The sequence below is a fragment of the Schistocerca cancellata genome, chromosome 4 (assembly GCF_023864275.1).
Source record: "Schistocerca cancellata isolate TAMUIC-IGC-003103 chromosome 4, iqSchCanc2.1, whole genome shotgun sequence".
NCBI classification, from domain to species: domain Eukaryota; kingdom Metazoa; phylum Arthropoda; class Insecta; order Orthoptera; family Acrididae; genus Schistocerca; species Schistocerca cancellata.
Genome location: NC_064629.1, coordinates 710,139,072 through 710,161,577, shown reverse-complemented (window position 1 = coordinate 710,161,577; position 22,506 = coordinate 710,139,072). Strand labels below are relative to the sequence as shown.

The following is a 22,506-nucleotide window of genomic DNA, read 5'->3' as shown; positions in this document are numbered from 1 at the left end:
CCATTGGAATGCACAGTGGACATGAATGGATGCAGGTGATCAGACAGGATGCTTACATATGTGTCACCTGTCAGTCATATCTAGAAGTTCGTGGCTTGTGAAAAATAATTTGATGCTAAATCACAGTAAGACTCAGTTTTTACAGTTTCTAACTCACAATTCAACAAGAACTGATATTTTGATCAGACAGAATGGGCATATTATAAGCGAGATGGAACAGTTAAAGTTCCTAGGCGTTCGGATAGATAGTAAGCTGTAGTGGAAAGCCCATGTTCAGGATCTTGTTCAGAAACTAAATGCTGCTTTATTTACCATTAGAACAGTATCTGAAATAAGTGACATTTCAACACGAAAAGTAGTCTACTTCACGTATTTTCATACGCTTATGTCATATGGTATTATTTTTTGGGGTAATTCTTCTGATTCAAAAAGGGTATTTTTGGCTCGAAAACGGGCTGTTCGAGCTATGTGTGGTGTAAGTTCGAAAACCTCTTGTTGACCCCTATTCAATAGTCTGGGAATTTTGACCGTGCCCTCGCAGTATATATTTTCTTTAATGTCATTTGTTGTTAGCAATATTAGCTTATTCCCAAGAGTTAGCAGCTTTCACTCAGTTAATACTAGGCAGAAATCAAATCTGCATGTGCAATGCACTTCCTTTACTCTTGTGCAGAAAGGAGTGCAGTATTCTGCTGCATCCATTTTCAATAAGCTACCACAAGAACTCAAAAATCTTAGCAGTATCCCAAACTCTTTTAAGTCTCAACTGAAGAGTTTCCTCATGGCTCACTCCTTCTATTCTGTCGAGGAGCTCCTGGAAAAGCTAAAAAATTAAGCAAATTCCAGTGTTGCAGTGTTGATTGTCTTCATTTAAACTTACGACTTGTCAGCTGAATATTTTTTTTTTTTTTTTTTAATATTTCATTTTATCTGTTTCTAATAGCGTGTTATAATTTCATGTATTGACTCGTTCCGTGACCGTGGAAACTTCTCCTTAATGTGATCCCACGGAACAATAAATAAATAAACTGATCTCACATTGAGCATGTCTAATAGACAAATGGTACAGAGGTGAATGTTCACACAGTTACTTCTGATCCCCAAGGGAGGACACTTCTATACACACGTCGTCCTGCGTTGGTTGGTTGGTTGGTTGGTTGGTTTAAAAGAGGGGGGAGGGACCAAACTGCTAGGTCATCGGTCCCTCGTTCCGATTAAAATAATCAAGACATACAAAACACAGCTGGAAGAAAGGAAGAAAGCACAAGAATGACAGTAGGGCAACAAACACTAAAATGGACAAAATCAGACAAGAAAACCACAGAGAGATGCAAGAAACATGTAGAAGGGATCAAAGCAAGAGAGCAGATTACCATGGTTGGCTGACCATGAGAATAAAAAAGAGAAGCCAGCCACTCTGCAACACATTAAAATGTGCACCCTAAAAGCACTAGGGTGGAGGACACAAAGGGACAAAGGACATGCACTGAAACTCAGGTCAATTGATAAAACCCACCCTTATGAATAAAGCGTAAAACTAAAGCAGCTGTTGAGGCATTGTCAGTCACCCAACACCAAAGGTAGGATGCTAGGAAAGTTAAAAGCCCACCGCAGAGTGGCTAAAAGTGCACAGTCCAGCAAGTGGTGGACGACCATCATTTGTGAGCCACAGTGACACCGAAGTGGGTCCTCGCAACAGGTAACCATGCATTAGCCATGTATGGCCGGTGCAGAGCCGGCAGAGGAAAACTGATTGCCTACGAGAGGATCTCATGGAGGACTTCCACACATTCGTAGTCTCCTTAATGACACACAGTTTGTTGTGCATACTGAGAGTGTGCCATTCCGTCTCCCAAAGCCAAAAAAACCCTGCGGCATAAGAGAGAACACAGGTCAGTTTCAGAGATGTCCATCTCCAGAAGCGGTTTCTGCGTAGCCTGTTTGACCAGCCTATCGGCAAGTTCATTGCCTGGGATTCCCACATGTCCTGGGGTCCACACAAACACCACTGAACAACGGGTCCATTCCAAGGCATAGATGGACTCCTGAATGGATGCTACCAAAGGATGGCAAGGGTAGCATTGGTCAATAGCTTGTAGGCTGCTCAAGGAGTCAGTACACAGGAGAAATGACTGCCAGGGCATGTGCGAATGTGCTAAAGAGCACAGGATATGGCCGCCAGCTCTGCAGTGAGAACACTGCAGCCATCTGGCAAGGAATTCTGTTCAATATGGCCTACACGAACATACACAAAGCCTACGTGACCATCAGCCATCGAGCCATCAGTGTAAACCACTTCATGGCCCCGGTACATGTTGAGAATCGAGAGGAAGTGATAGCAGAGAGCCACAGGCTTAACGGAGTCCTTAGGGCCATGTGAAAGGTCCAGAAGAATCTGCGGCCTAGGTGTACACCATGGAGGTGTACGTGAATGGACCTTGAGGAGAGGTGGTAACAGAAAGGACTCCAGTTCAGACAGAAGGGACCAGACATGAACCAAAATTGTAAGCCCTGACCTGGGCCGCCGATGCGGGAGATGAACCGCCGTGGTTGAGAAAAGGAGAACTACGAATTTGTGCAACATAACTGGCGAGCAGTTGTGCACACCTAACCTTCAATGGAGGGACTCCGGCCTCCACCAGGACACTGGTCTTTGGACTCATTCTAAAAGCTCCCATCACTAGGCGAAAGCCACAGTGGTGCACTGGGTCAAGTAAATGCAGCACCGAGGGCGCCGCCAAATCGTAAACCAGACTTCCATAGTCACGGCGGAATTGAACAAGGGCGATCTGCACCCCAGTTGGTGTTGCTCAGGCAGCAGAGGGCATTGAGGTGCTGCCAGCACTTCCGCTTGAGCTGACGAAGGTGAGGTAGCCAAGTCAATCAGGTGTCAAAAATCAGTCCTAAGAATTGATATGCCTCCACTACAGTGAGTGGATCGTCATTAAGGTAAAGATGTGGTTCTGGATGAACGGTGCGACGCCGACAGAAATGCATGACACCCAACTTCGTGGCTGGAAACTGGAAGCTGTGGGCTAGAGCCCATGACTGTGCTTTGTGAATGGCTCCCTGCAGTTGCCGCTCAGGAAATGCTTAGGAGCAGTACGAAATGCATGAGTCATCCGCATACACAGAAGGGGTGAGACCATTAGTAGCCACTAAAAATAGAGAGACACTCAATACGGAGCCCTACAGAACTCCATTCTCCTAAATACAGAGGGAACTATAGGAGGCACCAACTTGGACACAGAAAGTACGGAGCGACAGGAAGCTTTGGATCTAAATTGGGAGCAGGCCACGGAGACCCCACTCATACCATGTGGTAAGGATATGATGTCGCCAGGTCGTGTTGTATGCTTTACACAAGTCAAAAAGGATGGAAACCAGATGTTGGCATATGGAAAAGGCTGTTCGGATGGCAGACTCTAGGGGGACAAAATTATCAGTGGCAGAGCGACCCTGGCAGAAGCTGCCCTGACATGGAGTCAGTAGGCCACGTGACTCCAGAACCCAACCCAACCTCCGACACACCATGCGTTCCAGCAGCTTACAAAGAAAGTTGGTGAAGCTGATAGGCTAGTAGCTATCCACATCAAGTGGGTTTTTACTGGGCTTGAGCACCGGAATGATGCTCTACCGTCACTGCGATGGAAAGATACCATTACACCAGATCCGGTTGAAGATGACGAGGAGATGTCTTTTGTAGTCAGGCATGAGATGTTTAATCATCTGACTGTGGGTCTGATCCAGCCCAGGAGGTCAGATGGAAGTCTGTTATTAAACATGGTTCCTATTGTATGTGGACGATGGTCTGCAACCTTTTTTACTAACAATTCTGTGAAAGTTTTCCCTTCCTCGTGTATTGTACCTGTGTACATTACTGTTTATTACATTATATTCTGGATTTTGTTTTACAAACTTTATTGCCTACAAGGTGTACGTAGAGTAGATAGTTAGTATTTTATGTTTTCTGAAGATTTCTGTACAAGGCTCCCTCCTGTTTACCTTAGCTACTGCTCTTACTGCCATTTTTTGTAGTCTGAAGAGCCTGCCTGTATAGACAGCTGGTGCCCCACCCCATATCTCGGTACCATACTGAAGGTGTGATTGTATCACTCTGAAGTATGTCTCGAGCTATCATGATCAAGGAAGACTGAGATGCTTTTCAGTAGATACACATTTGTACTGATTTTCTTACAAATGTGGTCTCTATGTTCTTTCCACGACAGGTCTTTGTCAACAGTTATACCCAAAAATTTGTGTTTATGTAGCTTAGGGCCAATGGAGGTGTAAACACTGTTCTACTTATGTTCTGATTATGGCTAAGCATAAATTTCAGTGTTAACTGTCTTCTCTTTGTTTATAAGCAGCTTATTTGCAGTAAGATAACTTTACATAAAATTATAATTGATTTCACTACTGTGTGTAGTAGTTTGTGTATCATGGCCCCATCTGACAAAAAAATGTTTCATCAGCATAGCTCACAACCTTGGAGGTTTGGGGTTAAATTAAATCATTAACATACATGAGAAACAGAAAAGGCCCCAATATACTTCCTTGGGACACACCACATTAAAGTATCTAGTGAGTTGATTTGGTTGTTACCAACTGTTCATTCCTTTTATAAGTTAGCTTGATGTGATGTTTCCAGTATGTTAGATAGGAGGTAAGTAGTTGTAAGGCTATCCCTCTCATCCCATATGCTTCTAATTTATGCAATAGAACTGTGTGATTCACAGTGTCAAAAGCTTTACTCGTATCCAGGCAGATGTCTGTTACCTTGTCTCCTTCATCTGGCTTGTTTAATATTTCACGTATAAAAATTGCTGCTGTTACAGTAGAGCTTCCTGTTCTAAAACCATGTTGTAGATTGTTTAAGAGATTATGTTTGATGAAATATGCCTCAAATTGATTTAATATTACTTTCTCTAATAATTTCGCAAGCTCATGTCAATTTTTATTCCCTTCTTTTACACCAGTAGGATTACAAATCATTTTCAAAAGATCAGAGAATTCTCCATGGCAGAGGGAAATATTTATTAGATGTGTCAGAGACTTCACTAATTCTGCGCTGAATTCCTTTAGCAGCTTATGTGAAATGTCATCCCAGCCACAAGACATTTTAGCTTTAAGTTTTTAAATGATTGCTAAGAGGTCCACCATTTACACTGGGTGCTCAGTCATGTGTTTCATTTGTGCTAATTGTATTTAACATTGTATGAATGAATTTCTCACACACTGCTTTTGGGTCATCTGTTATGTCATCATTTTCTTTTAATGTTATGCTGGTATGTCCATGAGCCTACTGTTTTCCACATTCTTTATATATTATTTTTCAGGCTGTCTTACTGACACAGTTTGAGTTGCTTCTTTGATAGGTATATTTATGACCTTTAAGGTTATTCAAGGAATCTCTGTATTTTTTTCTGAGCAGTTCTGTTTTGTGAAATAGTATTGTAATTTAGTATCCCTAAAGAGTATGTAACAGTCTTTCATGTTCTCTCTCTTTCAGTGGTTTCTGGAGGGAAATTCTCAGATTTGTGATTGATAGCGTTGTGAATTTGTTTTACTAAAGAACATGTTACATTTAATGTCTTATTGAATTGTTTATAGATTTTTCCCCATTTATCATTCACATTTGTTGCATTGCAAACAGGTTCCCATTTTTCATTGCCTAATGCCCTCTTAAGTTGATTACAATTACTTTTTCTTTTATGCATAAACATATCACTTTTAGTTATATCTACATTCCATACATCAATTTACATGTAGCCAGATATGTCATTTTCTGTGGTGGTATGTTTAAGTTCTCCTTTTATTATGTTTATGAGAATATGGTCAATGCATGTCTGTCTTTCTACAGTAATTCTTGTATAGGTTCTGATTTTATGTGATAATAGTTATAACACTGAAGTAAGTCAACATAATGTAAAAATAATTATTGTTATTATTTAAAGAGTGTGTGTTGATATCTCCAACAAACAGTCCTTTTTTTATATATGCTTGTGTCTTCTCCAGCAGACAATTGAAAAATTCTTCATAACTGCTTCCAAGTGACCTATGCAGAGCTGCTAAAATCAGACTGCTGTTTCCTAGTTTCAAATTTATTGTTGCAACCTCAGATACCATTTCATTACTCAGATCATCAATCCAATCGACTTTTTCACTTGCTATGAAGAAATTTGGTTTTGATTCATTTAGGTATATTTCCAAGTGCTCTGTTTTATTCATTATATACTGAACATTCTGGTATGTAAGGAATAAATTGCTATGTTATACTCAAAAAAAAAAAGAGCATCCCTATTATCTTTGTGATTGATAATATTGCTTACTTTCTCACATAAAAGTGTCTTGCCTTTGAAATTTAGATTTGGTATTTGTTCATTTTATCTAATCCACTTTTCTACATTTTCCAAACAAAGCACACAGCTGTTTGATTTTGATGTTCATTTTTCATACCTTCTTATTGACACACAAATTGTACAGGGTTCATCAGAAAAAAATCGTCAGATTTAAAAAGAAGTCATAACTGTTGTGTTGTTTGAGATATGTGCATGAACAACGTACTGTTGGAAAGAGCAAACTCTTGAGTTTTACATGGTTCCCACTAGGTAGCAACAGTGACTGCCCACCTCAGTTCTAGTAAAAATGGTGCCGGGACAACAGAAAGCATTTTGTGTTCTACATTTTGCGCAGTGCGGATCAGTAGTAACTGGTCAGTGTGACTTTCGTACTAGGTATGGTGTGGATCCTTCTGCAGCACAGGGCATTAGACAATGGCATGAACAATTCCAAGAAATAGGTTGTTTGTGTAAAGGCAAATCGCCAGGCCGTCCCCGACTGTCTGACACAGATGTTGAACGTGTCCACCCATGTTCCTTGGAGCACATATCTCAATATGCTTGAGAACATTATTTTCCCACAGTTGTCGACTAATTTGAATGATTTCATTTACCAACAGGGTGGGGCACCACCACACTAGCATGTGGAATTGCGTAAATTTTTAAATCAAAGGATTACTGAAAGATGGGTCAGTTGCACTGGACCAGGTGATTCAGCTTTGCATTACTGGCCTCCAAGGTCACCGGACCTGATTGTATGTGATTATTTCTTGTGGGGGTTTATAAAAGACTCTGTTTATGTGCCTCCATTACCAACAACAATGCATGAACTGAGACATCGTATAACAGCAGCTGTTGAATGGAAGCTGTATCTCAAGACATGCTCACTGCAATGTGGGAACAATTTGAATACCACATTGACATAGGCTGTGCATCTCAAGGGGGGTCATATTGAACACCTATGAAAGGTATGAAAAAAGTTTCAAGTTTCCTGTTCATCAAAAAACAAAATTCATCATATATGTTTATTAGTTTCAGAAATGTAGACATGCCAAATTGGATGATTCTTTTTGATACATGCATTATATTAGGTCATGCATTTGAGGTAGCATTGTAACTATAGTGTTTCAAGATTTGTTAGCTTCTAAGAACTTTTCCAGGCTTGCTAAGCAATTTTGTGCCTCTTTTTTGTGTGACATTGCTGGCACTTGCTATGCATACAACATTTTCAGTGTCATCTTTCATTTCTTCCTGCGGGTCGACATCAGTAACATTTTTCATTCTTGCAACCAGGTTTACTATTCCCATTGCTTGGAAGTCTTTGTTATTGTCTTGTAAAATACTCGCCAGGATTCTGCCGTGGTTGTCTGTTAAAAAAAGAATGCCGTACCTTTTTGGTGACTGATTCTTGGTTCTGTTGTCACTCTCTCTTCCTTTTGTTTGGTTCGCTCCACTGCTGTGTTGTTTATGAACTTTGATGCCATCACGCTTCACACTTTCATGTTTGTCACTAACGCTTGCTTCAGTAATAATTGCATTCCTCTTATTCGGAAGAGTTTGACTATTGTCCGTAAATGTACACAATTTTCATAGTGTTAACGGTTAGCAACACTTTCTAGATGTTAGGTTTTTTATCTTCATATTTGACACAGTTCGTTATCACACAAAATTATATGTGATTTTCATGAAGGCTCACACTTTCCAGATATAATTTTTTTTTTTCATATCACTCATTAGGGTGTTAATTGGGTCTATGTTCAATCACTACAAAACTATTTCTAAAAGGTAGTGAAATGTAGGTGGTGGGTACTTTAACCTGAGTGACATATGTTGATACTGATAGTGTCCTGAAGAGACCATAAAATCCTGTCTTCAGCTGATTCTCTAGTGCTACTTCTGATTATAACCACTCCACAGAGCCATGGTGGTACAATATATGCTTGCCTCATGTTACCCGAAGTTTCCATTATATTTGGAACTGTATAAGCCCACAGCTGTGCACTTACTAAGGTACCAAGAATCTGTACTCTTCTTTGGAACAATCACCACTGATGCTGCCCAATAACTGGTTCATTCTTAAATAACACAATCTCATAACTGCTGGTTAATAAATTCTTCCATCATCAGCTGTATGTGATATATTCCATACAGCTTATGGTACACAGACAGTTCATTCCCAGTTGGGATTCTGTGCTTTGTAACTGGGGTCACTGCCAAAGACCCATGAGGATCTTGGTTCTCTTACAATAACTGTTACGTTCCTATACTCTCTGCTCCTCCCAAGTAAACTACCATGTCTTGTAATGCAGCTAAATGGTCCAAATTTGTTCTGTCCAGATAGTCTTCCTGTAAAATCTCCAAAACTTGTGATGGTGAACTCTTTGGATAACCTCATGTCCACAGTCCCAAAATTATCTATCCCGACAATCACTACCTGCTCATCGTCTACTTCATTTAAGTGATCATCACTCCTGCAGAGAGATGCTAAGCTTAATGTCACTCCCTACTTTCCTTTATAGACTCTATGACAGACAGTGTATCCACCGGCAAATTGGTTCCTACACTCATCCAAAAGAGGTTTCCCGTACCTTGTGGGAGTCAATTCTAGAGGACTGTGCATGCAGCTTAAGTGGCTTAGACCATGTCTGGTACTATTCCAGCCATAGTACCTAAACAGATAAATGTATTGCCTCGATTGGGGCATGTTGTTTAAACAAGAAATCTATACTAAGATTGCGTGGAAACGATCGCCCATCTGAGGGAAAACTTCAATGCAAACCATGAAATTTTTCACCGCAACACAGAAACACAATACCGTTGAACCTAGTGAATGCATGACATTTCCACCCACTACAATTAACCTACATTGTGATGGGGTCAACCTGCTTTTCCACATGAGATTCAAACTTACATGGACACATCTGAAACTTTCCACCACTACACACATTTTTGCTGTGTTTATACTCTCTGGGAGCACCCTGTGCCATTTAATGGTGAGTTACTATTCGCACCTCATGTCATCCTATCATGTCCTTTCATGGGCTTTCACTTGCAATCCCATTCCACATACCCTATTTGCCTGAGTTTCTTACTTTGTGGCTTATGGCATTCCTGCCATATGTGACCCATTTGTCCCACATCTGTTACACTTAGCAGCTGCAATAAAAAGTCTTTTTCTATCCCAAACTCAGATTACTGCATCCATACCTTGCAATGCCATCGCTGTGGCTTCAGCTGAATTATTAAGAAACACTGCCTGTACTTTCTTGACATAAGGCAGCAACCTCTGCAGAATGTATCCAGTGTCCTCTGTTCTGCCTCTTCAGGAGAATGCTATTAGTATCATTGCTTTGTGTCAACTCGTATTTGTCATTTTCCTCCTAATCCTGTTCACAAAGATTTCAATGGACTTCCCCTGTTCCTGTGACACTGCTCAACTGTTCCCTATAACGTCTACAGCTGTTTTTACTTCTATCTCACTGTACCATATTTTCCTTCAGAATTTCAAATATCTGTGCACTCCTCAGTTCTTCAACATACACTATATACAAGGGTTGACTGAAAAGTAATGCCTCCACCTTTGTAACTCTTCAACAGTTGGCAGCATTGGTATGGGGCAGGTACTGGCTTGTTCTGTAGCATCTTCTCTACAACTCCAGTTGGCGGGAAGCCTTAGCATTGAACGGTTGTGTTGTTACAGTATTAAGAATGGAACCCTGTGCAGACGGTTGATCAATGCGATCTAAGCAATGTGCAGTCATTGACTTCTTGATGGCAGAAGGTGTCACCCCAAAGGAGATTCATCAGAGAATGAGAGCAGTTTATAGTGATTATGTTGATGAGAGTACTGTGCGTCATTGGGCCTATCTTCTCAGACACTTATAACAGATTGTGCAACTATGTATTGTCTGCCAGCATTTGTACCATCTGAATTAATAAGATCTGAACAATCAATACAGTGGTAAACATCTCTACCTGTGGTTAGTCCATTGTGAAGCTTATGCCCACAATAAAAAGAAAAATACAATAGGAAAGGAGCGAAACCAATATCACAGTTTCTTTCCTGGCACTGACTACACCTGATTCTTATATGTGAGTGCATGAGCATTCCCTACATTCTATGGCATAATGTTCAGGCCTCCAACACTCCAAAAAAAAAAAAAAATCACAGGGGATTCTGGGCCCATGGAGAACTTGTGCCTCAACAAGCTATACTGCAGATACCTAAACAGACACTGTTTCCTTGTTGTGCCCTTTAAAACCACTTGCTTTACTAACTGAGTCCCCTTTCAACACTTGAACTTTTCATTCAGTTCTCCAGTCTTGGCAGTTAGAAATTGCATGCCCAAATGTATTGCATGAAAAATAGTTTTTCCCCACTCACCGTGTTGAAATGACGCTGCAGGTCGTTGCTCAACTATGTCACTCATTGGGGCTGCCTCTAATGACACCAAACTGTAATTGCACCACTGAGTGGCAAGCAACACCAACACCAGTACTAGCCAGGATGGCCACATCTACTCCATAATGGCAAATGCGGGACCTGTGGATGGGTATATTCCAATGCAGCGGCAAGCACGGAGTCGAGAATACTCACTCAATTACAACCTTTTTTTTTTAATCACAACGACTGTAGAAGAGGTCAATGTCTGCATCCAGGAACCGGGTGGCAGATGTGGACACTGATGCAGTGGCATGCCACCTCGGCAGTACACAGCTCGCAGCATGTGTGGCTCTGCTGATGCAAGGCCAGAGTCAGCTCAGTGGCCTTCGTGTGAACTGCAGTCAGCTGGCGAGAATAAGCAAATGCCCTGCATTGAACCTGGGACCTCTGCAGCCAGCCAGTGTGTCGGATGATGATACTCACCGAGAAGCCTCTTGGCTGTACCAATGTGAGATCTGGAATAGTCAGGTCTAGCTGGCAGCTCGCAGACTAGTAGCTTTGTCTTGCTGACAGCACTATTTTTGAGAGATTGTAGTGGTTCAGCCACACACCAGACCAACAACTCATGTGGAGACTGTTGTGATGCTAACAGAAACAGAAGTTAGAGAATGAGTGCCACTAATGGCTGAGCGGCCCATCTGCATCCACCGGGCCAGAATAGGTCCTGACAGCAGTCCACTTCCTATTACACAGACAGCTGCAGAAATGCAGCATTATGCCACAGCATGAAGTAACCCAGCCCTCTGCTACAGTAGACAGCTGCAATGGAAATGCTACACCAGCATTATTTTAGCATTTGGCTGGAGGATTTCGTCAGTAAGAGGCTTGTTGTGAAATCTTGTCCACAGCTGATACCGCAATAATGTTGAGTGGTGATAAAAGTAATCCTGTCACTGTATAAAATGTTAATTTCAAATTATGATGGCCGGGAAAACGGAATTTGACAGTGATCGCCTGTTCTTGTAAATCACCCCAGTAAATACCCAGAAATAGTGCTGAGCTATATTGTTTGAAAACTGTTTTATGAACTTGAATGAAAATGAAATAAAAAATTTCTAGTTCTCCTCTTCTTGACTGGTCTCCAAAAGCTGGTCACAAAAGCTATTAATATAAACATCATCTTCACAGTGTACATCACAGCATTAAATTTATCAAATTGATGTGACATTTTTCAGCTCATAGCCGCACAAATAGTTTCACCATGTATAACGGGTTTCATTTTTGTATATCTGCTAGTGTCAATATAGACATAAAAAAATCATGAGTGACAATTTGGCAAAGCTACTGTTGTACATATTATAAAACTGCACGTAAGAGCTTACTCAAAACAAGGTGCTACACATGTGAAAATAACACGTATTTTTGTCTTTGCAGCTCCTTCCTTGGGTGTGTTGTTATTGTCTGTTTCATAATATACACACTCATGTGCAAAACTTATGGATAAAAGCAACTTTCGGATGATGTGTCACTGCCATGTAACTTAGATAGCTCTATGAAACTTGGACCCTACGTCGAAAGAACTGCTAACTTATAATACAGAAAGTAACTTGAATAAATACACAATGGAACGAATAGAAATGACACTTTTATTCAAACACTATTATAACACTGAAGTCACTATGATTTATGATGCTCCCTAAGACACTACAAAAGGTGCATCATTTTTCTTAGTAAATAGTGTGATTACAATGAACAGCAATGCATGCTCTGCAACATGCTCCTGTTCTGGCCACATGATTAATGAGGAGTTCTTGTAACAGGACATTCCAGTCCGCCGACAGTGCGGTCAAGTGCTGGATGGTCATTGGTGCATGTGAACGTGCTCCTTCCCTGTGGGTGCCTTTTTAGGGGTGCATTTGACCCTGACATCATTTTTAGGCATAAAAATGTGTGACTTCATCAAACAGTGAAGGTGGAGGACTTCTTGGAACAAGAGGATATTCGACAAATGGGCTGGCTTGCCTGTTCACCCCATTAAACCTCATACAGTACATGTGGGATGCATTGGGGAGATATATTGTAGCATGTCCAACTGCATTGACACCCATCTAGCATTTGTCAACAGCGCTGGTGGATGAACCACAAGAACTCCTTACCAACCTTGTGGCCAGCATGGGAGCATGTTAGAGAGCTTGCATTGCTGTCCATGATGATGATCGCAGACCCTATTGCATACCATGTCCCAACTTTTGTAGTGTCCAGGTTACTATCATATGTCACAGCTATTTTGGTGTCATTACTATCCTTGAATAAAAATATCACTCCTGTTCATCCCATTGCATATTTCTTTCAGTTCCCTTCTGTACTATACAGTAGCAGTTCTCTCTATGCATTGTCAAAGTTTCGTTGAACTATGACTCTTAGTAGGAAAAGTTATTTTCATACTTAAGAACCAGTGTACTATATCAGCTAAGCATAACTGCTAATCATGATATTTGGTGTCCATATTTACACTAGAATATGTAAATTCTTGATATTGTTATTAGTCAAAACTAGTTGTGCACGTAAGATGGCGACTCGGTAAATATTTCAGCCAAAGTGGAATAACGTCTCCCTCATACTATTAAAACTAGTAAATGATAGGTGGTTAATAGCAACCATAAATGCAACATGGCAAAGTTTATTCAACACTATTTCCATCCATTCAGCCATCCATCTGCTCACTCAACCTCTTAGGAGTATAATTGAGTGGCTATAAGGTCATTGTGGAATCACTCTTGATGCCAGTTCACTGATGTGATATTGCAATAGTTTATAGTTATTATAACCATGGAATAAGAAAATAATTTCTTGTCTCTCTTACGATATGTGCATCAAAACAGACATCCCATACAAGGGGCAGTGTTCATTCTAATTCATGACAAATTAATTATGTGATAAATGTTCATTTTATGTGTCATTGCTGAGGCAGTACTGTTTATACTTAGTGCAGCGATGGATAGAATATTGCCAAGGGTTTACATTTGCATGAAATGTATAATTGTTGCGACTTGATGTGTGAACTTCCATCAATTTTCTCCCGTCTGCTTTTATTTGTTATTATAATTCCATTATTGTAAACAGTCAGTGATGTAGTATGTAGACTATCATTGTATTATATAAAAAAACCATTATTTCCTAGTGATACATACATTTCCCAGAAACATTCCATTTGATTTATATGGTCCAGTAGTGAATTAAGAGCCTTTTCCTCAAGTATAATGGATTGTTGATACTGGATTTATGCATGAAGGGGATTGTACATATTTCAGGTTATTTCTTGTAATTTGTCATGAGTAAAAATAATTTTTGGGATTGTTTGAAGATTTTACCAAAAAAGAGTTGGAGAATAGTAGTTGATTTACAGTACACACCTTAAAATAAATAGATTGTTTGTTTTCCCTTCTTTTTATAATATGGGATCAGCAAATATCTTCAAATTCTAGAACATTCCTGGGTGAGAAAACAACCTTCCTAATGTCTCATTATTATCCGTATTATCCAAAAACTTAATGTATCAGTAGATTATCTTGCTGATAAAAAAATATGTTCATCCATTTACATAAACACTTCTTCATTTTAAGATACAAGGAAATGTGAGGACAGTGATGAGACCCCTCATATCCACAGTGCCACTGATTGGAGGACTTCAGGTATTTTTCTTGCGTCACCCAACAATAGACTTCAATTTAGTTGGTGTGGCTGATGTCCTGGATATGCCTGGCCTTAGGTATGTGCTCATTTAATTTTTTTAATTCTTGGTAAGGTGCTAAGATGAATTGACTCCTCCTTTGAGAGGATTTTGTTTTACTAGCCTGAATGTTCTGGTTCATCTGTGGCTTCGTTATTTACCAGCTGAATGATTGCATTTGCCAATATTTCATAGGACTCAAAAATAATCCATTCTGTGCTAACAGAAGCCATGCCATTTTCCAAAACTTCTTAATCTTGTATGTGGGTGTAATCATAGTAAATGGTAGTATGGCAGACTGAAGATCTTTTGTTTTGATGTGCTGAAGTTTGATAGCTAGTAGATTGAATGAGTAATGGAATGAGCAAAGGGTGTGTTTGTTGGTTCTAGTTGGCATTGGGACCACCAGACCTTCTCCATGGACACTTATCTGGTTAACGTAAACCATTCTCACTGTATTTATTCATTTGATTATGTTTTGTTTAGGTCAGCATTATTTACACTACAGAAGTAAAAAAAAAAAATCTCCATGATGATGGAGAAATTCCTCAAAATCTAGGTACAGTGATATGTTGGTAATTAAATGGTTTCTATGTGTGATTTTTACATGTCTTTGTGTACATGACATCTTTATCTATTTCTACAAATAAATGCCATTAACTTAACTCCTCCAGACACAGAAAGAGCTGCTGTGTAGCCTGTGTCCCAGTGTAGTTGTTACGTTATACAGGCATTTGGACACTAAAGAATGAGACCATCTGTCTGTGAGATGTTGTTTAATGTTAATATCTACTGATAACTTACCTGTATTGATACTTAAGTGAGATGTATATGCAAGGCAGACATAAAATTTATGTATCATATATTCAGCCAAATAAGTATGAAGAAAATATACTTACTAAGTGGTAGGTTGATAGGTAAATTAGAAACCAGTATTTTAATTTTTAGTTTCGTCTACTAATGAGATCATTTACTATTCTGACATCATGTGTTCCCTGTTTTAAGTGTATTTTTGCAGTGCAACACATGGTAGATTTTTTTTTTTTTTTTATTAGCATATCGGTTATCTTTTTATATCATCTTTTGTAATCTAGTGACAACTTTACCCTTTCATACAGAATTAATTTACAGTGGTGTTATCTTTGTAGCGATCTCCTGCGACGCATTGTTGTAGAAGCTGTTGGAAACATTATGGTACTTCCAAACAAAATAGCAATTACGCTAAGTGATGCAGTCCCAGCATTGAGTTTGAAGATGCCAGACCCTGAGGTAATGCTTGTATATGTTAGTTCTGCTACATAAACTTAGGATTGGCTTGTGATAACCTGAATGAGTATGGAGAATCTGTCTGTGGAATAGTCATAGAGATGTACTTCATGATATTAGCCTTCTTTATTTGTTTGAAAGGTGTGACATGTTCATAGAAAGCCACCCATTCTTCTCATAATTAGCATTTAAAATTCAATAATGTTGACTGACTTTGGACCTTTTACAGATAATTCCAGTTACTACTTCAATGCACATAAATGTAAAATTTACTTTTAGACAAAACTTACCTCTATAACTTCTGTCTTGAAGCAATATTACATTTGAATGAAAGTTCTTGAGCAAACTGTTGGCGCTTTGTGTCTGATATGCATGAAATTTCAATAACAAACCAAGGTGTCATAAGCAGGCCCACTGATGAATTGATGCCTGGAGCTGGGAAAAGTGGCCTTTTATTCATGCAGGAATCACTCGCCCCTTAACCAGATCGAGGACAGGATCTCAGGCTTTTCCTGTGTTGGGATTAATAAGGTGTTCTCTAATTTTAATCTCAATTCATTCTTTTATGATGGAATTCTGGAATTTAAAGGCCTGCGACATCTTCATTTTGTTGAAATTCATGGAGTGTCCCATAGCCAGACATTGTTCTGTGACCACTGACCGTTTTGTCCCAGTTGTGCATAACGTTGATGTTCATAGCAACAGTCTCCCATGGTCTTTACCATTTGATCTATTTATTACAAACCATATTGACAAATTATCTGGTAAACTCTTGTCTCATGGAGTTACAAATCATGTTTCATGCTGCCCAGGAGTTATCTAATTCTGCTGTACATACAGAACATGCATCATACCTTATTCTACTTCATAATGGTACTAACTGTACTCAAAAAATTGCCAGCATATGAAATAAAGGTGGTTACTCATGGATTTTCTGTCTTTTCCTAGTTCATGTCCCCACTGCCCATTGGTATTGGTCGAAGAGCACAACATATTTGCTGTTTGGTATAACCATTGCTGCTGAGTATAATTTTGAGGTATTCTGGTCCAGCTGTTAAGTGTCCTGTGCCTGACAGAACATCTCTTCTCAAAACTATATAGTGGTAATTGTCAGCTTGAAGATACAGGTTCTTATGAGGTGGTTTACAGTAAACTGTGTATCCTAATTTGCCATCCCTTTTTTTCCTTCTGGTTGACACATCAGAAAATGAGTTTCCTTCCATCATGAGAGCTATATGGAGATATGTTAACCTTAGATGTTGTAAGAAATCTAGTTTCTCTTTCACAGTTGGCCAAGTTGCAAGTGTGTTAACAGTGGCTGCGTTGACCAACCACAATGTTGGATGGTGGAACTGGTTAAATTGTGGTCAAGGTGCCAGAATACGACCACTAAGGCAAGGGCTGCAGTGGAGCTGTGAGTAGGTGCCTATTAGATGTCCACTGAGAAATAAGAGAAGCAGCATTGGAAAACCATACATTTATTGCTCAAAGTACAGCCATTGTGTCATTACCCCAGCATGACAGCGCTCTTAGCACACAAACGCTGCGTGCCCAGTCAAAGAAGGCACCGCAGTCAGTATGCGGCACATGGCCACAGGCAGGTAATGAGATGGTGACACAAGTGACAGCATGAGACCACTGAGCCAGCAGCCATACAGGAGCACTGTATCAGTGGTGCCAACTAGGGCCGCTAACAGCCCTGAGAATGGCTGAGGCATGCATGACCATGCTGGAGGCCACACACCAAAGGGACAGCTCACAACAGCAGAGTCTGTCCAGAGCAGAAGCAGGCAAGAAGTAGTTTGCCCACAAAGGCAATGGGAGACAAGTGGCTGCACATCCCTGGATGGGAACCAGAGACCTCCAGGGTGGTAAGCAGCAGCTGCTGCAGCAGCTGAATTTGCCAGGTTTGGCCTACTGGTTGGAGAGCACTAGGGCCACAGCATCAGACTTGACACGAGCAGCAGCAGCAGCAGCAGCACAGCTAGCAGCAGCAGAACCCAAAGAGAGTGATTGGTGAAGCCATGTAGACTTGTGGACAAACATAGGTGCCTTTTCAGGACTGGAGGCCAGCAGACTGCAATATCTTTGACTAAAAATGTCTGTTTATATGAATTTGTCCTGACCTTGCTTTGCTATCCCATTGGTTTTGAGCACGCAAGCCACAAAAAGTCTGCGGCTCGGATGTGAAGTAACCAGGCCATCGACACTGCAGTAACTCTGCCTTCGTGCTGCATCCTAACAATGGTTTTGTTGTACATGAAAGTAGCTTATGATGCAGTAATGTTTGGTCAGCTCTGGTCCAAGCCGCTTATGTGGCCCGCTTCATTAGCTGAGGGAGATAATTTAATTTTTCCCCAGGCATACCAAGTACATCATTTTGTTGTGCAACAGAGTTGACTGTGTGGTAAAAAAAAGGCAAGGATGCTTCCATGTGGCTGATTTTAGTGCTTCCTCTTCAAATTGCTTTACACACCAGTTTGTAATGATTCGTGAGGGTCTGTCATCAAATTTTATGCTGATCATTCTTAAAAACTCTTCCACATAGAAACCAGCTTATTTGTTTCCTACAACAATTTACTTACCAACAGACCTTGGGCCCATCCTAGGAAGAGGCAGAGAAGCTGAGGATGACAGCCATATGGTGGCACTCTGTCATACGGGATCAGCTGCAATGTCAAGTAGTATCATTCCTGGGCAGCATAGAAGATTTTTTTGGGGTTCCACAAGTTGAGAGTTCACCAGATCATTTTCCAATATGGTCCATCACAAATAGGCCTAATGGTCAGAGCCTTGGAAGAATGCTGTAATGAATCGCAGCGGAAAACATTTTTAGAAAAAACCGCAGGAGTGTGAGCAGGACTTGTGCTCTGAGGCTTCTGTACAAATTGAATTATGTATATGGATACGTCATCTATAGGCATTAATGAGTGGTTTGTGGGTATCGAATATGTGACACAAATAGCTGTATCTTTTGAGTGCACTGACTTAAAAACTTAAATTTTTTACGCCACCAAGGAACCATAGACCTTAGTATTTGACATAAATTTCAACTGAATACCTCTACTTGTTGCTGAGAAAAAGAGGTCTTGACAGACAGATGGACAGCAAATGGCAAAAAAAAAAAAAAAAAAAAAAAAAAAAAAAAAAAAAAAAAAAAAAAATATTTTTATATGTGATATAATCACAAATTAATTTTTGGATTTTTTCTTTACTTCTACCATCAAACCTTATTTCTTACCAAAATTTCACGATTTTAGGTCAACTAGAAGTACCCTATAGTTTTCAACGAGCGAGTTTGTGAACATCAAAATATGTGGCATAAATGGCCTTATCTTTTGATTACAGTGACTTAGAAGCATAAATGTTGTACTCCATCAAGGGACCATAGACCTTAGTATTTTATGTATACTTCATCTTAATACCTCTCTCTGTTTCTGAGAAAAAGGGGTCTTAACAGACGTAAAACAGTGATCCTGTAGTAACTCTGTGACATTTGACAGAACAAAGTTGGTGATGTAGGCTTCTAACTTCTAGGATTCCATTATTTTAGGAAAAGAAATAATTTGTAATTAAAATTATGTGAAACCTTATTATCCACGAGTCGGAGTATCATCTCTGTAAAGTTTGGATCTTCTTATCTGTTTGCTTAAATAGCAGAAATGTAGATCAGAATCGGATAATTGAAAATCAAAGATTACACAGCAGAATAGACTTAAAAATACTGAGGGTACAGAACAGAATGATGTACTGCGCAAGTTTGCCATGATGGTCTGCTCATTTACCTGATAAATTTTCATTCCTATTATACACCAGGAAAAACCATGGAATCATAACATTACAGTTGTCTCTAATGACTGCTCATTTATTAGGACATCAAATGTCCACCCCCTCCCCCCAAAAAAATTACATTTTGGTTTAAAAATAGTTGTAAATTAGCAATATTTTGAATGGAGTGGGTCGTCACGGGCTATGTGTTGTCATTCATTTTTAAAAATACATATATTTTTGCAGAGTATCAGAGTATTAAAATTTCTGATGTTGATCTTACTACTTTGGATTTTACTTTTTGTAGGGTGTGGTTCGTATACATGTAGTTGAAGCCAAGAATTTGATGAAAAAGGATATGAAGATGCTTGGAATGGGAAAGTCTGATCCATATTGTATAGTGTCAATTGGAGGTAAAACATTTCGTACTCAGACAATTGATAACACCCTGAATCCAAAATGGGACTTCTGGTGTGAGGTAAGCATAATTGGGAATGTTCATTGTTGTTGAAAGAGCCTGCATATGTTCAGTATACCTTTTCAGATGTTGGTTCCAGCTCGCTTGTATTTTGTGTATTTCCATGTTTTTCTCATGTTGACCAGGTTAATACTACTCTTAATACACTGTACATTACATTTGCGTATCGTGTTTGCATTCTTGTGTGATTTCTTGTGTAATTCCTATTTCAATGTTTTGAAACTGAAGTACAGTTTCAAAAGAGCTTCACTTTTATTCTATCTTTGCTACGTCTCTGTTTGTAGTGCTTATACTTGTTTAGTGCCTTCATGCTCTTGATGTCTGTATTACCTGTTAGTGTTAAAGTAGTGTGTGTGTTTCTTCACAGTACTACAGGTTATCAAATTCCTGCTGTTACTGATCCATAAATTTAGATATGTTTATTCAGTCTTTAACAGGTTGTTCAAAGCAGTAATGTCACTACAGAAATTTTCAAATAGTCTTTGTCTGCTGGTGTAAATATGATGTTTCGTAATGAACCATTTTTCCTAAATCATTGTCTTCTGTTTACAATAATGTGTTCATTATTATCTTCCATTTTACCATTACTGTTTGTTGGGATAAATTTCACTTTGAATAAAAGTCATAGACTTGCCATTCGGATTCATTTAGCTTAAAGCCATATTGAATTTCACATTAAAACTTTCGTCATCACAGTGATCATCTCCATCTCATCATCCTCTGTCTGCCTCCATCCCCCCTCCCCTCGTGCTTTGCATATACATAGTCTCTTATAAAGTTTACACTTAAACATTTTTCTGTGCTCTCTTCTTACTGATTAGCTATTTTATTTATGTCACTTCAATTACATGATTTTACTTTCCATTCATTGCTGTTATTAAATTAATTGTATTCACCAAGTAAATCTCTGTAGATTTTCTTCTTAACGTGTAAAGTAGGAAATTAGAATTTTAGAGAATAGATTGTGACTGTAGTTTGTTCATCGTATGCAAATAGTGAAGTCTACTTTCTTAACATTTACTTCACATTAGTGCACGTTAGTTAGTGATATAGCAACAGATAACTGAAATGAGCAGTGGGTCATTCAGATATACTACCATACCACAAAATCCTGTGTGTAAACCAAATAATTCTACACAAGACCTTTACATTAGCAGTGTTTCAGTATTTTATTACTTGTCAAATAATGCGTGTTAAGTAAATGAGAGAGATAATTTTTAAAACTTATTCATATTTGTGTAGATATTTATTCTATTTTCCAGATGAACACATGGTTAATATTCATCCTTTTGCACATGTTTTGGATATGTTTTAATATATACCGGGGATGAAACCTCAATTTTTTCAAAAGGTCTATATACATTATCATTCTTGTATTGTGTTTTTCAAATAAATGAATAAATATTCTAACAAACATTTATAGGTGGAAAGCTAATATCAAAATTGGATGCTGTCATCCATCTCACAAAGGGATTAATGGTGCTGGAAATACTAACAGTTTCCTTAATTTTAACATGTTATTGCCTTTTGATGTATATTGTCCCAAACAGTACCTACAGTCCCATGGTTCTAGATGTTCGTTCACCTTCCTGTTCCAAATACAGCAGTAAGACCTCTATAACCAGCCTCATAATAAAGTGAAGGCTCCAAGAACTTAAAAAGAAGAATACTATTTCTTCATCCCCCATTTATTGTACAAAGACTGAATTATTGTTTAGGTAAAGCATGTAATAGGAGTAGCTTAGCTGGGAAAAGAAACTATATAATAGCAAAAAAAATCTGTCAGCATGTTCTTTGAGATTCTGATGCATGTATAGCATTCTCTGTATTTTACATGGCCTTTTACAGTAAATAAGGTTGACTTGGGCTAGGCCACCTTTAAGTCTGTGTTCTTGGTTTGTAGTATATACCGGGGTTCACATGGTTTCTGTACTTGGGAGAATGTGAATATGTTTCCAATGTGGTCAAATTCTCTGATGCCCGAGAGTTCTTCTGACTTCCCCCTCCCCCCTTCAATTATTTCACAAAATACATGTTTATAATAGTTCTATCTAATGCACACATTGTGAAATCCATCAAAATGGTCCTCAAGTAACAAAAAGAAATGTGAAAATAATGACTTCATTAAGCAAATTACATTAGCAAGTAAGTAAATACAGTGAAACCCCACTTTTACACTTTTCAAGAGACTTCAAAAAAAAATGGTGTAAAATGCGGGAAAATGTAAAAGGTGGGAAATAATGTTTCAAGCTGTAAAAGTTATGTATAGGATACCCCCTTGCACTTTATGTATGATGTATGTACATAACAGGCATAAAAAACTTGTCAGGGACATTTTTATTATCTAATAAAGGTTTATCATCTAATAAAAACCGCTGGTGTAACTGGAATTGATAACTGTGCGGGAAGTGGAAACATTTGACTTAATTTCAGATGTCATGATCGATGTTTTTGGAAAGCCTGCAGCTGTCATTTATTATTTAAATAACGAAATACTGTATTAGTTACATATTTTTTCATGCTTAGCGTGACGTGCTTA

The 22,506-nt window shown here is 39.0% G+C and overlaps 1 protein-coding gene across 3 annotated transcripts in view; it reads left to right on the top strand.

Moving 5' to 3' along the window:
* The window catches only part of LOC126183705 (extended synaptotagmin-2-B), a 187,535-nt gene that overhangs the window by 34,417 nt on the left and 130,612 nt on the right, over nt 1–22,506 (top strand). For all 3 annotated transcript variants that reach the window (XM_049925890.1, XM_049925888.1, XM_049925889.1), the window contains exons 6-8: nt 14,349–14,494; nt 15,604–15,724; nt 19,797–19,967. In XM_049925890.1, coding sequence (XP_049781847.1) covers nt 14,349–14,494; nt 15,604–15,724; nt 19,797–19,967 — 438 coding nt within the window. The remainder of the gene's footprint in view (nt 1–14,348; nt 14,495–15,603; nt 15,725–19,796; nt 19,968–22,506) is intronic.